Here is a 14,389-nt window from a genome sequence, read left to right on the forward strand (position 1 = left end):
ACTGTCAGGCCATGCAATATATGTGTGGTGTGATGTTAAAATGTATGAAACAAGTTTGGGGATATTTTTGTGTTGGTTATTGTAATTCTTATGTGCTTTTGATTAATATTGTTTGGCCTTTCTTTTTTTTTTTTTTTTTTTTTACAAATTGTGTTTCAATATTGGCATCCCCTAAATTCATTATCAGGGAGTTTGGGTTGCTTTAAGTGTAAGAGCTTTAGAAAAAGATGACTGAAGCAAGTTTTTGAAATTGTTTCACCTTGCATCCTAGAGCCTTCTTCAGTTCTAAAACCAAAAGGTGGAGAGTCCCAGGTATTTAAACCCAAATTAGGGTTTAAATATCTAGGACTGCTATTTGGTAACTGTTAACCTAAATATATTGTGATGATGTTTAGACAGATTAACACATGCTGATAAGCTTCTAAAGTACTTAGAGTATACACACACATACACAGCACACTGTAACAGAGAGCAGGAAAACAGTATAAGAATCGCCAACCAAACTAAGTTTCTGTATTTTTTTGAGTCTTCCAGTGCATGACCCAGACACACAGCCATATAAGCTTCTAGATAATCCAGATAGCAAAAATCCACACAACTGTGAAACACTGTAGCCAGTGATTGATGGGGTGCTGTGTCTCTTTGTCAATGTTTGCCAGTGGTTAACAACTCATTGCTGTACTAGATCAATAGGCTAATTCAGCACTGCATTTGTGTTTTTAATTTCTTTCAAAAGGCGACACGTATCGACTTGCTAAGCGCAAAAACAATACATTTGCCTGTTTGCCATAGACAAACATAGACACAGACAGTTACATTTAAGAAAATGAAAAAAAAATCAGATCAGATCCAACTTGATCCTAAAAGTTTATTAAAAAAAGGGAAAAAATGCCTTGAAAATTTGGTAAATGGTGATTGGTGTATTCATTCATGTGCTGTTAGGTTCTGTATTTAGTTACCACTATCCAACAGTTTGTTTTAAAATACAAATTTTGTTAATATCATGTTTAATGGTTTATTTTTTTCTTTTAGAGACAAGATCCTGTTTCTTGGGATGCGGCATTTGCCACTGCAACCCGGGATGTTCTGAACATCCGTTACACCCTCCTGCCCTATCTGTACACTCTGATGTTTGAGGCACATACGAAAGGAAGCACAGTGATCAGACCACTTTTACACGAGTAAGTGTAAACCGACAAAACACAAGGCTCTTATCTTTGATGATAATTTTTGGGCCGATTTAGCATTACATTTAGTCACTTTATCAAATAATTGAGTTATTACCAGCATGGATCTTTCATCCTGATCACTGGCAAGATGACCTGATTTTATATTACACTGCTTCTCATTAGAGAGCAGTGTGCAACGTAACATGAAGAAGTTTCTGAATTTAAAAAAAGGAAACTTTCTCTTTAGTGTACAACATGTTTTCAACTCCAGTATCTTTTAATGACCAATAACACAAGTTATATCATCTTTCTAAAAGAAGGCTTTCACAATTGGCTACAAATGCTAAGTTAAATGGGAGATAAAACTGACTTTAACTGAATGTCCATGAATTTTGTAGTGAGGTAAGGTTGCTTTGAGAAATGCGCTCTTGAGAATAACTTGAACTGGTAAGAAAATTAGAGTTGTATTTCTTGCCACAACAGCTGCCTTTAAAAAGCCCTCTGAACAAGGCAATGTGACTGTGTAGTGTAGAGGCCAAGCATAGATGACTGTGGCTGCACTTGGCAGCTCCCAAATGTGAATGTGCGAAATTGTTTGAAAAAGAAGACATATTTATTCATTTTAAGAGACTCTTATAAAGTCACAGATGGTATTTAAGGAGCTGGCACGGTGAGTCTGCAGGGTTAATTGGCTTGCATCTGCAAACCGTTGAATTCTGAATGAGTACTTGAATAGTCATCTGGGTTGAGGACGCATAAGAGAGCAGTGGTAACATTTCTTTCAGTCATGTTTAATGGCCTCTGTGGTTGTATGTTGTAGGTTTGTGGATGATAAAACTACATGGGAAATCTACAGACAGTTCCTGTGGGGACCTGCCCTGCTCATCAGCCCTGCACTGGACCCAGTATGGTGCAACATGTGCACATGTTTTGTATTGTTTTTTTTTTTATAGCTTTAATGTTGGCTCTGATTTTCTTTAACTGATCTTTTGACAGGGAGTCACAACTGTAAAAGGATATATTCCTAAAGACCGCTGGTATGACTTTCACACTGTAAGTACTCGTTCGTAACAACAGTAAAGTATTTGGTGTCAAAGTTCTTGCAGAATGCTGTGAACTAAAAGGTACCTCTGTTTTACTGACTTAACAATTTTAACAGGCTAAAATGAAAACTACAACAAACATTCATCTGACAGTATTAAATGAGGGTGTTACGTTCCCCCCGAAGGGGTCTAGGCATGCGAGTGAGGGGACCAGTAACAAATGAGTCCAGAACAGAATGAAAGGAGAACAGACAGGTGTTATTAGTAAATAAAATAGTCTTTATTATAAATAAACCTTAACATAAAGAGCCGGCAACGCCGTTTTACCAATAACCCTTGGAAAAAGGAAAACAAAGGTTACAACAACAAAGAACACTCAATCAAACAAAAACTCCACACCACGAGGAGGCACTTCCAGGGGCCCACAAGCTCACCCTGTCACTAGCAGCAGCTAGCTTTACTGCTGCCGAGGCCCACAAGCCCACACTACTCACATAAAGCAGCTATACTGCTTCCACAACTCCACGCTACGAGCAGGATAACCACACACTAAGAACACCAAGCAAAGACACCAGAAAACACCACCCTGCTCACAGCTCATCCGCAGCTTAAATAGCCTCAGAGGTGATTGCTGACTGGATTCAGGTGGCAAACAAGGCTAACCAAGAGCAGCTGTGTCCTGGGGAGAGAGGAGAGTGAGAGAAACAGAGGAGGTGGGAGTGGCAAGAGAGGAGGAGGCGGAGAAAAACACCACGCCCACACAAGGGCAGTTTCAGGAGGCCCAGCTAGGGCCGTAACACCCCCTCCCATAAATACAAACCAGTGGTTTGTCACAGAACGTCCTGCCCCACTTTTAAACATCACCTACCATGCACCATAAGAACGGTTAGGCATAGCCTGCCGAATCTGCCAAGACCTTTTCGATGGGTCAAAAACACTGGATGGGGTTGGCTCAATTCCCTCAAAATAGTGTCTCGAGTGACAGCCAGATGTTTTTCGAGGCATTACATAAGGAGAACCCAGCGGATAGCTAGAAGGCCTTACTGAAACACTTTTCAGGAGCTTCTTTGCTAGGTCATGGCGGCAGGCATGCTGGTTAGCCAGAGGTGCAGGTTTGAATGTTTGTGTCATACACAATGTGTCACACTGCAGGTCATCTGGATCGGAAAGACGGTCAACAGGTGGCATCTCATAATTAGTTGACCTCTGACATTCACCAAATGACACCACTGAGCAATTATGCTCCACTTGTTGCCTAGGACTGGCAACTCTTTCCGTTTGTGAACCACAGTTAACCCTTTTGAAAACAGGTCGCTTTTGCTTTAAGGAGGCTTTCAAACAGTGAGCAATCAGGTGGCCAGGTTTGTGGCAAAAGAAACAGAGGTTTGTTTTGGCTCTTGAAACCACGCCTGTATCGGCTTTGTTAGCTGGCACACTCCTAGCCCTCGAGACAGACTGTTTCTGTTTGTAGGCCTCACAATTTGCTATCAAATGGCCAGACCCGAAACAGAAGAAACACTTTCTTTTCACCTTGGGACGGGACACGGGTACCTCGCTCTTTGGGTACTGCACAGCTGGCACATTGCTAACCTTCACTGAGGCATCGCATCGGTCGTGCTTAATAACACTGGTTTTATGGATGAGGGCAAACTCATCAGCCAGTGATGCAGCCTGGTGTAATGAGGACACCTTATGTTCACTGAGGTATACTGCGATGCGCTCGGAAACGCAGTTCTTAAACTCCTCTATCAGCATTAATTCACGCATCGACACCAGGTCAGTAGCTTTGCTGGACACACACCACCGATCAAAAAGCACACTTTTCTTCCTCGCAAAATCTCGGTAGGATTGACCCTGCCCCCTTTTTAATCCCCGGAAACGCTGTCTATAGGCTTCTGGGACTAGCTCATAAGCTAGCAGGATGGCACTTTTCAGCTTGTCATAGTCCAAGCTGTCCTCAGCTGACAACGAGGAACAAACTTCCTGAGCTTTACCTACCAGCTTACAATGTAGCAAAATAGCCCACGAGTCCCGCGGCCAGTGCAAGGCTGTGGCTATACGCTCAAAGGACTCAAAATAACTGTCAACTTCAGTGTCGCGAAACACTGGAACCAGACGAATGTTTTTCCCCACATCAAATGGTGCTTCTGCCTGCTGAATGGCAGTCGCAGGAAGGGAAGGCTGCTGGAGTTCTAACTGTCGCAACTTGACAGCTGTCTCCGCTTCCACCTTTTTCAACTCAACCTCTCTGGCTCTGGCAAGCTCTGCCTCTAAACGCTTAAGCGCCATCTCCTTCTTTAGCTGAAACTCCCTCTCACGATCCTCCCTTTCCAACTGGAGACGAGCCAGGCGTACACGTAGCCTAGCATCCTGCTTCGAACCTACTGATGACTCAATGGAAAGAAGTTGGAAGTGAGGCAGTGTCATCAGTTTGTCCTCAGGCAGCCCCTGAACAACAGGCGCAGACACTGACGGAGCTACAGCTTGATCTGGCACCTGCAGAACAGGCTGAGACGTTACACCATGCTCAGGTAGACTGGCAGACACTGGCAGGGCCACTATCCCTTTCTCCACCAATCCAGACACAAGGGCAGCCTTCAGCTCAGCTTTACGCAGAGCTGTGGAGACAAATGCCATAAAATGATGCCACCTCATGCAAATCCCTCTTCCTACAGGCGTCCACCTGGACAAGCGAAGGGTTTTCCTTAAACATAGCAATATCAAAGTTAGCCATTAAATCCAAAACAAAAACTACCTGAGGCTTACAATAACAAAAGCACCACCTCCAATACACAAATCAAAAACAGGTGGGAAATATGTGTGGCCACAGGTTAACCAATAAATGAAAATACCACCGACCCTCTCCCCAGACCTACCTACTAAAAACTTAGCCTAGTTAGCTTCTGGAGTGTACCAGGCTCGAGGCAACTTTAAAGGCTCAGCATCAAGTGCACAAAGCACCGACAAGCCTACCCCCGACAGGGAACTAATCCCCACCCGGGATTACTCCGAAAATAAAAAAGACAAAATAAAAAATGAGTGCCTGAAGGAGGCGCTTACGCTCAGCTAGACACTCCCCTTTGCTAACTGGAGAGAGAGCGCAGCAGATACAACACAACTAAACAAGCCACCGGCAAACAACTCACTAAAACTCAGTTGCTGTTCCTTCCATTCAATATCCCGGACGAGCCCCCACATTGTTACGTTCCCCCCGAAGGGGTCTAGGCATGCGAGTGAGGGGACCAGTAACAAATGAGTCCAGAACAGAATGAAAGGAGAACAGACAGGTGTTATTAGTAAATAAAATAGTCTTTATTATAAATAAACCTTAACATAAAGAGCCGGCAACGCCGTTTTACCAATAACCCTTGGAAAAAGGAAAACAAAGGTTACAACAACAAAGAACACTCAAACAAAAACTCCACACCACGAGGAGGCACTTCCAGGGGCCCACAAGCTCACCCTGTCACTAGCAGCAGCTAGCTTTACTGCTGCCGAGGCCCACAAGCCCACACTACTCACATAAAGCAGCTATACTGCTTCCACAACTCCACGCTACGAGCAGGATAACCACACACTAAGAACACCAAGCAAAGACACCAGAAAACACCACCCTGCTCACAGCTCATCCGCAGCTTAAATAGCCTCAGAGGTGATTGCTGACTGGATTCAGGTGGCAAACAAGGCTAACCAAGAGCAGCTGTGTCCTGGGGAGAGAGGAGAGTGAGAGAAACAGAGGAGGTGGGAGTGGCAAGAGAGGAGGAGGCGGAGAAAAACACCACGCCCACACAAGGGCAGTTTCAGGAGGCCCAGCTAGGGCCGTAACAGAGGGAAATACAGTATGACAACACCATCACGGAGCAACAGCTTAGCCACTACAGAGAGCACCTTAATGACAAATACCTGCTCTGTGGGGCTAAGGGAGTCCCATCTGTTAAACAGCATTACAACCCCTCATCATTATGCGCACATACTAACACATTTCCACATATTCTACTCTGTGCTTTTAGTCTCTACCCTACCGACGCAAAGGACCTGTTGAATTAAATTAATCAAAGATTAAAGACCTGTAGTATTTCTAGTACTTTAATAGTATTTAATTATTTCTTTCATCAGGCCAAAGATGTTGGAGTGCGTGGCACAATGGTTGACATGCCAACACCCTTGAATCATATTAACCTTCACGTCAGAGGAGGATATATCTTACCCTGGCAGAAACCAGAGAACACTACATATTACAGGTAAGCGAGCATACATTATGACTGATACATCTTGAGAGTACGCAGCTACAGGTCAGCATCCTGTGTGTAGTACTACTTGTGTGTGCGCGTGTGTGTGTGTGTGGCTTAGTGCCTGTGCAGAAATGCAGAAAGGAGCACATATCACGTTTGTGTTTGAATGAAATGAAAGAGAGAGAGACAGTCAGAGGGCGATGACTGTTCCAGCCAGAAAGAGGTCAGATGGATCCCCTCAGCAGTAATATATTTGTTCTCAGCAGCAGGTATAAATAGACATTGTCCTTTAGAAATCTATTACAACCCTTTCTGCCCCTTTTGTTTTAGTCGGAAGAATCCTTTAGGACTGATCGTTGCCCTGAGTGACACTGGAACTGCCAAGGGATCATTCTTCTGGGATGATGGTGAAGGAATAGGTAAGTTAAAGGTCACTTTTGAACACCTACACCCACCAAAACAGCAAATACTGTATGTATTCATGGAGTCATTATTCATGACAGAATAACATAGTAAAATGACTCACTAGGATTCAATTTTTTTCTCTCTTGTTTCCTTTTGTTTTTTTGTGGAGTTACCATTAATAATAGCCATAAATAAGAGTTAGCATAAGAAATGGAATCACCAGACTAGCATTTTTTTCTAGGCATTAATAGCTTCACTGTCTAGTGAGGCTGTGGCAGGCAGGAAGTGGACCCAAATCCAGAAACTCGTGCACGGAAAAATAAACTTTATTAGCAGCTTTTTCTAGCAAATAAAGCTGCTAAACTTTATTTAGCTGCTTTATTTGCTAGAAAAATCCTTTATAGTATAACTTACAGAAAACAAACCAAAAACCTAGAACATAAAACTATGAACAAAACACTGGGAAACTAGAAGCACGGAAAACCAAAACCAGAAACACAGGGAGACTTACGACACATGAGGGGGTACGATACGACAAAGGGCAAAGGAAAACACAGGGCTTAAATACACAAGGGAGGAATGCAGGAATGGGAAACAGGAGGGAAACACAGCTGGGACTAATAAGACATAAGGAGACAAGGGGATGCAAAGGTAGATACACTGACATAGGGCATGGTCAAAATAAAACAGGAAATGACATGAACATTGAACCAGGACATAAGACACAACACCAGGAACACAAGGGAGGCACAGAGACTAAAAATCACCGAGGTGCTAAAGAATAACTAAGGAACACGAAATACAAATGACAAAACCACAAAAAGCCCACAAAATCCCAGAACATAGAATAAATAAAACGTAAACACGGAGACACTCGACTCCGGACCATGACATTCACATGAATATCATGGTACAGGAAGAGCAGTAGAATATTTTAGGTATTTATATCACAGTTTCTAATCTTACTTACAACCCTGTAACCAGATAAGTTTTCAAACAGGAAAATCCTCTTTCATTATTATCTTGACATTTACATTTTCTGTTTTTTATTTATGGGTTTAAATCACCTATTTCAAAGACTGACATTAATACTACAAAAAACAGAAGTGGATCAACGGCCAGTACTTGATTCTTTTTAGTGGATGAAAGCTGCTAAGTTGGTGTGCAAACAAAAAAAGATCAAGCTTGTTGATGTTGTATGATAAGAATAACAGGCTTGTTGTTTAAATTAAAAGATGTGCACTGATTAATGACAGATACAGAACATTTTGGAAATGTGGCTTTTCATCCCAGTGTGTGTTAAACTCCTGTGCAGTTAGTTATTCAGTGAAAGTAATTCTGCTACTTTCACTGAATATGAAATTCAGTATGGATTTTATCAGAAAGACACAGTGAGCTACAACATAGTCTATCTCTACTTCCTCGCTTGTTCTCAGACATGCATATTTACACATACACGAACAGAATCAGTCTCAGAAGTGCTTCTGTGAGAAGATGCACTCCTCTGTGCACGGTCTGTTTGTGTTGGGACAAAGGAGAGAAAGGCAGATAGTAAGCAAGTGAGGAATGCATAGAAGGCGAGTGACAGAAACCATTACAGTAATTCCCTGTGTCGCAGCCTAGAGATATGCTCTCCATCACTCCTCTTTTATCTGGTCCCTTGCTTCTCTCTTCTGCGTCTCCCTGTCTGTCTGCCATGTAGCCTTCCTATGTCTTTCTTGCTTGCTTTTCCTCTCAGCGTATCACTTGCTTACCTGTACTATCTACTTTTCTGCTTGTTTCGGCTTCCGCATTTTAAAGTTTTACCTCAGAGGTTTAGCTATTCACTCCGCTGTCTGTCAGGTCTGTCCAGCTGCAGCACTCATTGTGCTACTCTCTCATTCACTGGTGTTCTCTTGTGTATTCAACTGGTTTTACATTCACACATTAATACCACCTTTGTATATTTAAGTGACATAGCCAACTGTTTATTTTACTTAATTATTAGGTTTTCTCAGGTGATTATTTACTTGCCCTTTAAGTAATATTAATATCAACTTAAACCTTGATCAACACAAATTTTTATGCATACCTTATTTGTCGCTGCGACACTCATTGTATAGTCACATACTCCTTTACATACCATCCATGCCTCTGCTCTGAATGTAATTCACTCCTGTTTCTCTCCTCAGGCACAGTGGAGAACAACAAATATCTTCATGTCTCGTTTTCAGTGGAGTCGGTGAGTTCAAAGGCTAAATACAAGCCATACTTCTTTTTTTCCCCCATTATCATCATTATTACTATTAATGCAGCAAGACAAGCAGATCAGCTGATACCTTAGCATTTAAAAGGGCTGTGGTGGGCGGATGTCAAAGGCTAACTGCTGGAAACCATTAGCAAAGAATCTATGTCTAATTCTGAGGTGGTGGTTTGAAATAAGCTTTTCCTGAAACAAATTCTCCTTAAAAGAAAATCTTTTGAAACCTGTATCAGAATAAATAGACACAATTTTTTAAGTGATTTAATCTCTTAGTATTAGCCCATTAAAATAATTATCTAAAGATCAATAACTTTTAAAATACTAAAAAATAACCATTTCAGTTTTTAATCAACTTGCATGCTTAAGTGGTGAAAAAGAATAAGACTCTCTTCTCTTTGCTATTGCTGTATAATTTATGTCACAGTGACTATAATATAAAATAATCAATAAAACATTACAACACAATAGATAATGTAGGTATTGCTGAGCTTATATACAAGCTCATTGCCAAGTCACTAGCTTTAATGAAGTCACAACGTAATTTTGATCAGGTGCAAGGCTTTTGTTGTGCATGAAGCCTCATTAAAATTTCGTGGCCTCAAATTAACATGCTTAGACAGAAGAGCCTGAAGTTGAGTGGATATGTTAATGCAGATTTCGGTGTGTTCCTGGCTTTACAAATGATTTAATAATCCTGCCTTCTCAAGGCAACCTCTAATGTAGAACAAAACTATTTTTTTTAGGGATTTATGTGGAAAAAAACTAACTAACTAACGGAAACAAACAAACAAAAAAATCCCAAATAATCAGACAAATAATTTCCAAAGGTATTATGACAGACCTATTATCTACCTTGTATAAAACCTCTAACCAGTAAGTACACTGTCTCCAGCCTCACAAATCAGAATTATGATGAAATGCAAACCTTCCGAGTCATAACTCAATCCAGTTTTGAAGTGCATTTTAAACAGGTTTTCTGACTCTATATTAACTCTCATGTTTCTTGAGACTTTCTGTTTTGAAGTCTATATGCTGATGAACATGAACAGCTATATGCTTTCTGTTTGATTTCCTCTTGCTGTTTTGGGGAAATCTAGGAACATGCAATACTCCAGAAAGGTCACATACATTCATACAGTCCTTTAGTTTATGCACTTTAAATACTTTGTCTACCTAATGTCCAGGATCAACCAGGATCATGTCTTTGAAGGTAGGAAGGATAACAGGTTAAAGCCATGCAGGCACAGGAAGAGCATGCAAGGACTTATTCCTTGAATCTTGGTCTGAGACAACAGTGCCAACTCTTGCAACACCATGCCACAATGTATAAACAACTATCAAGCTTTACGAGTGAAGTGGATGAAAGAGTTTTGTCCACTGACATGAACAGATTCTTAAATCGAAACGTAACCCTAAAGCATGTGTTATCTATAAGGAACAAGATAGTAAAGGATTCACTTGTGATTCTAATGAAGTTTAACAAAATTCAAATTTGGCACCAGCAACAGAGTTGCCTCATTTGGTGTCTTTTGGGGTAAATTTTAAAATATTGCTACTATGTAAGGATCATGTCCTTCTGCAAAAGATATTTCAGTTAGTTGAAAAAAGACATGTGACCTATGTGTTATGGCAAAGTTTGTTTGGCAGCAACTTGATAGCAGTTCAGGTCATACATGTTAAAAACTCCCAAATAGCTGGGACCAGTGGGAATAACCCAGCCACGTTTGCCTCTTTGCCAGGCAAAGACCCAAAGGCACACATTAATAAACACATCTAAACCCAAACACACACATATATGCAAAACCCTACAGTATACACTTAAAGCTACCGTGGCCAAACATCTGTGGCTGTCCTCTGCCTACAATCAGGCTCAATTCAAAGCAATTTCACACAGCGATAAAACAGGCACTGCCTGACAGCCAAAGAGGGAGAGAGAGGAAGTGTGTGTGTGTGTGTGTGTGTGCAGGATTTTGTGTGCGCACACATGCGTATGTAAGTGACTGTGGGGATGGCTGTATGTGCGAACAGGCAGATGTGAGAAGATGAGGATAAGTTGAGCAATGAGGCCAGAAGCGGCCTGGCAGATTAGCAGATCGTATGCCATTTTGGATGTCTATCTGAATGTAGATGTGTATGTGTGTGTGTGTATGTATGTGCGTATTCGTATATGTGTGTTCTTTTAGCTCTGTATGAGTGTTGGACCTCAGTACAGCTAAAAGGAATCAGAGTAAACAACATTACCTGTTGGATATGAAACTATAGGACTAAAAATAGAACTATATAAGGAAGAAATTCAAATAGTACAGCTCACTCACTGAAGAGAGGAAGCAAAAAATAAACAATAATGCATTACTGAATAAACTTCATGACTCAGCTGAAACACATCTCCAGCAAAGTGAATTTGAAGTTCATGATTGTTGTTATCTACCCTGTCATGCAATTCCTATAACAATACATATATTCTTATAACACTACAAATGTGTGTGTGTACAAAACACAATATCATTTATGATTCCCCTTAACACCTTCTCTTTGTCTTCATCACTTTCAATATTAGAACACCTTGACCAATGAAGTGGCAGCAAATGGCCTGAATGCTGCAGATTATTTGAAGCTGGGTGTGGTGAGGATTTGGGGCGTGGGAACTGAGATCACAGAGGTTACCATAACTACAAATGCAGAGACTTATCCACTAATCCCACAGCACAACCTTGAATCACAGGTCAGTACATTTCTGGAATACTTAATTCAGTTATGGTTAATGCCAATGTCTAAATATTTTGTATATCTACAATAAAATAAAATTAATCAAGTATTATTCATTAAGCTACAGATGACTGTATAAAACCTAAAATGCATATAGGAAATGGTCTATCACCACAAAAGCTCCTAACATAAATGAAATGTTCAAATTAATGTTGTGATGTTCATAAATGAGTATTGGTGCTCAGTAGGCAAGCCAGAGGTTTGTGGTCAATAAAGTTGATATGTACCAAAACATGACATGAAACACAGACTTTCTAAACCCTTAAGATACTCAGAATAAAAGTATAAATAATAGCAAATTGTACCCAAATTGTAAATAAGGAAGAAGAGATTAGGTCATGTGTAAAGATGTAGCACTGCAAAATAGCTTTACATTGGTTTGAGGTGGGAAATGAAAAAAAGGAATTAATAGTCCAAGAGGATAGCATGTATTCCCTCTCCTCATTTGGCTTATGATAAAATATTCCTGTCAAGGTTGTGTACTGTACTCAGTGCACTTATCAGAAGCATGAAAATGATAGCTACTGCAGCTCCATAAATAATGGTAGATGAAAAAGCTTTACATTTATACTGTTCTTGAGAAGATGGACAGGGAGAAGCCAGATGAGAGGGCAAGAATTGCAGATGAAGAAAGTCAGAATGACAGAGGACTCAGTGTGTGTGTGTGTGTTGGGGATGCAAGGATGGGTTACGAATACTGAAAAGACAGAAAGACGGTTCATGTGTAGAAAGAAGGGAAGGACAGGCAATACTGGTGGAGAGAGGGAGAATGCATCACTGTAACCAGATGGAGGGAAAAAATAGAGGTGAAAGAGATAAACGTGAAGAATGAAGGATGTGTGGGGGGGGGAGAAAAAGGGCAGCGAGGAACAAGAGAAACGGAATGAGGATGACACAGTATGTGCATGGTAATAAGTAGTTTTTCAGCATGAGACAATCCATTTATCTTCTTAAGTATTGTCTGATGGGGTAACAACTTGAAAGAAATAGTAAGCAGCTGGTGCTGTGTCAGTTAAATACAGTGAGGTGGGAGAGCTATTTCTGTCTGGCACAGGACGAGATGTTTCATCCTGAAGACGTATAGGCCTGCTCTTACTGTCATGCACAAAACACATGTCTCAGCGTCAGCTTGTTTAACTTTACTGGAAAGGTGTGCTGTGTATATATTAGAAAAACTGAATTATTAGCCTTTAGATCAGATCCAATTTATAGAACAGAACAGAAGGCAAGTGCTGTACATTCAACTCTTAAGTCCTGGATGATGTTTATTTAAAAAATAGTAAACATGAGCCACCAATGAAGAAGTAAAACTGATATCTCCTCTTGCTTTTACAGGAGCTGACCGTAGATATTACTGATCTGAATGTGAATGTGCATCAGTATTTTCAGTTAACATGGAAGACCAAGGCTTGAGTGCAGTGTTTGTGTTCACTTGTAAAAAAAATTGTTTTTGAACATGAAATGTGAATCCTCAGTGCCTCCCATCAGCCTATAAAACCGAATAATGTTTTTGTTTTTACCGTTACACTGTGCCTTTAAAATAAATGTTTGATTTACTCTAAATAACTTCAGAACTTTATTGTCATTCAATATCCCAAAATGTGTGATACCGCAGAAAAAATAATGACTGCCAATCATGTCTATGGTAGGAATGTTTTTTCTTGCAATCTTGTATACATGCTGATTACTTTTAAGAAAATGAGAATAAGGTAATGCTAGGATCCAACTGCAATGAACTCCGTGCATCATATGCATGTCTGTTCCTGCAAATAAGATATGAATAAATCAATGAATTAAAAATGTGTTTGGTCGTCTTCTCCAGTTATATGTGTCTCTGTTTTCATATTGGTCTTTTAATCCAGTTAATAATCCAGTTAAGAGAAAGTGTAATCCAGTTACAATGACCCATATAATCAAACCTGCACAAAATCTTAGGATGATTTTGATAGGTGCAAATGTGATGCATCATTGATGTTTTGTCACACTGTAGGTACTAAGAATTTAGTAATAGTAAATTAAGTTTCATTAACTCCAGTTTGTACTTTGCGCTTGTGTTATTGCCATTTAGTGCTGTGCTTTTGCCACTTGTATTTTTCACAGTAGATATGCGCAGACTTGTGCATGTATGGGTGTTTGTGTGGGTGTGCCAGCATCTATTTATAGCTCTCACCTGCAGCAAGCTGTCTACCTGTGCTTTGTCTCATCCCATTATTTTCCCATATAATGATACAGCCATCCATTATTCAGCCTGCAGTAAACCTAATGATGTCAATTTAGCCATGGGCACCTCAAATTGATTTCCACTCTAATCGCCACTCCACGGGAAGCAATGTGTTTGGGGGTTGCTGTAGAACGTTGTGTTTATGCGCTCATGTCCAAAAAGTTTAGAACTGTGATGATTCATTCTAAGCCCTGTATTCAGGTTAGCTATTGTTTTGAAAAGAGAATTTTTACACTTTGACTGTGAAAACATCCTTATCTTCGGTGCCTCTGGGACTAATTGAGCTGATGATCTGAAGAGGCATTCTTCCT

The 14,389-nt window shown here is 40.5% G+C and overlaps 1 protein-coding gene across 1 annotated transcript in view; it reads left to right on the top strand.

Annotated features, from left to right (window-relative positions):
* LOC134640958 (sucrase-isomaltase, intestinal-like) overlaps positions 1 to 13,331 on the top strand; it is a 56,076-nt gene extending 42,745 nt beyond the window's left edge. Inside the window, exons 40-47 of the mRNA XM_065471932.1 lie at positions 1,033 to 1,181; positions 1,990 to 2,074; positions 2,166 to 2,222; positions 6,329 to 6,453; positions 6,775 to 6,863; positions 9,021 to 9,070; positions 11,649 to 11,813; positions 13,193 to 13,331. Of these exons, the coding sequence (XP_065328004.1) occupies positions 1,033 to 1,181; positions 1,990 to 2,074; positions 2,166 to 2,222; positions 6,329 to 6,453; positions 6,775 to 6,863; positions 9,021 to 9,070; positions 11,649 to 11,813; positions 13,193 to 13,270 (798 nt within the window). The 3' untranslated portion in view covers positions 13,271 to 13,331. The remainder of the gene's footprint in view (positions 1 to 1,032; positions 1,182 to 1,989; positions 2,075 to 2,165; positions 2,223 to 6,328; positions 6,454 to 6,774; positions 6,864 to 9,020; positions 9,071 to 11,648; positions 11,814 to 13,192) is intronic.
* The last annotated feature ends 1,058 nt before the right edge of the window (positions 13,332 to 14,389 follow it).

This window comes from Pelmatolapia mariae, linkage group LG14, assembly GCF_036321145.2.
Source record: "Pelmatolapia mariae isolate MD_Pm_ZW linkage group LG14, Pm_UMD_F_2, whole genome shotgun sequence".
Lineage (NCBI taxonomy): Eukaryota > Metazoa > Chordata > Actinopteri > Cichliformes > Cichlidae > Pelmatolapia > Pelmatolapia mariae.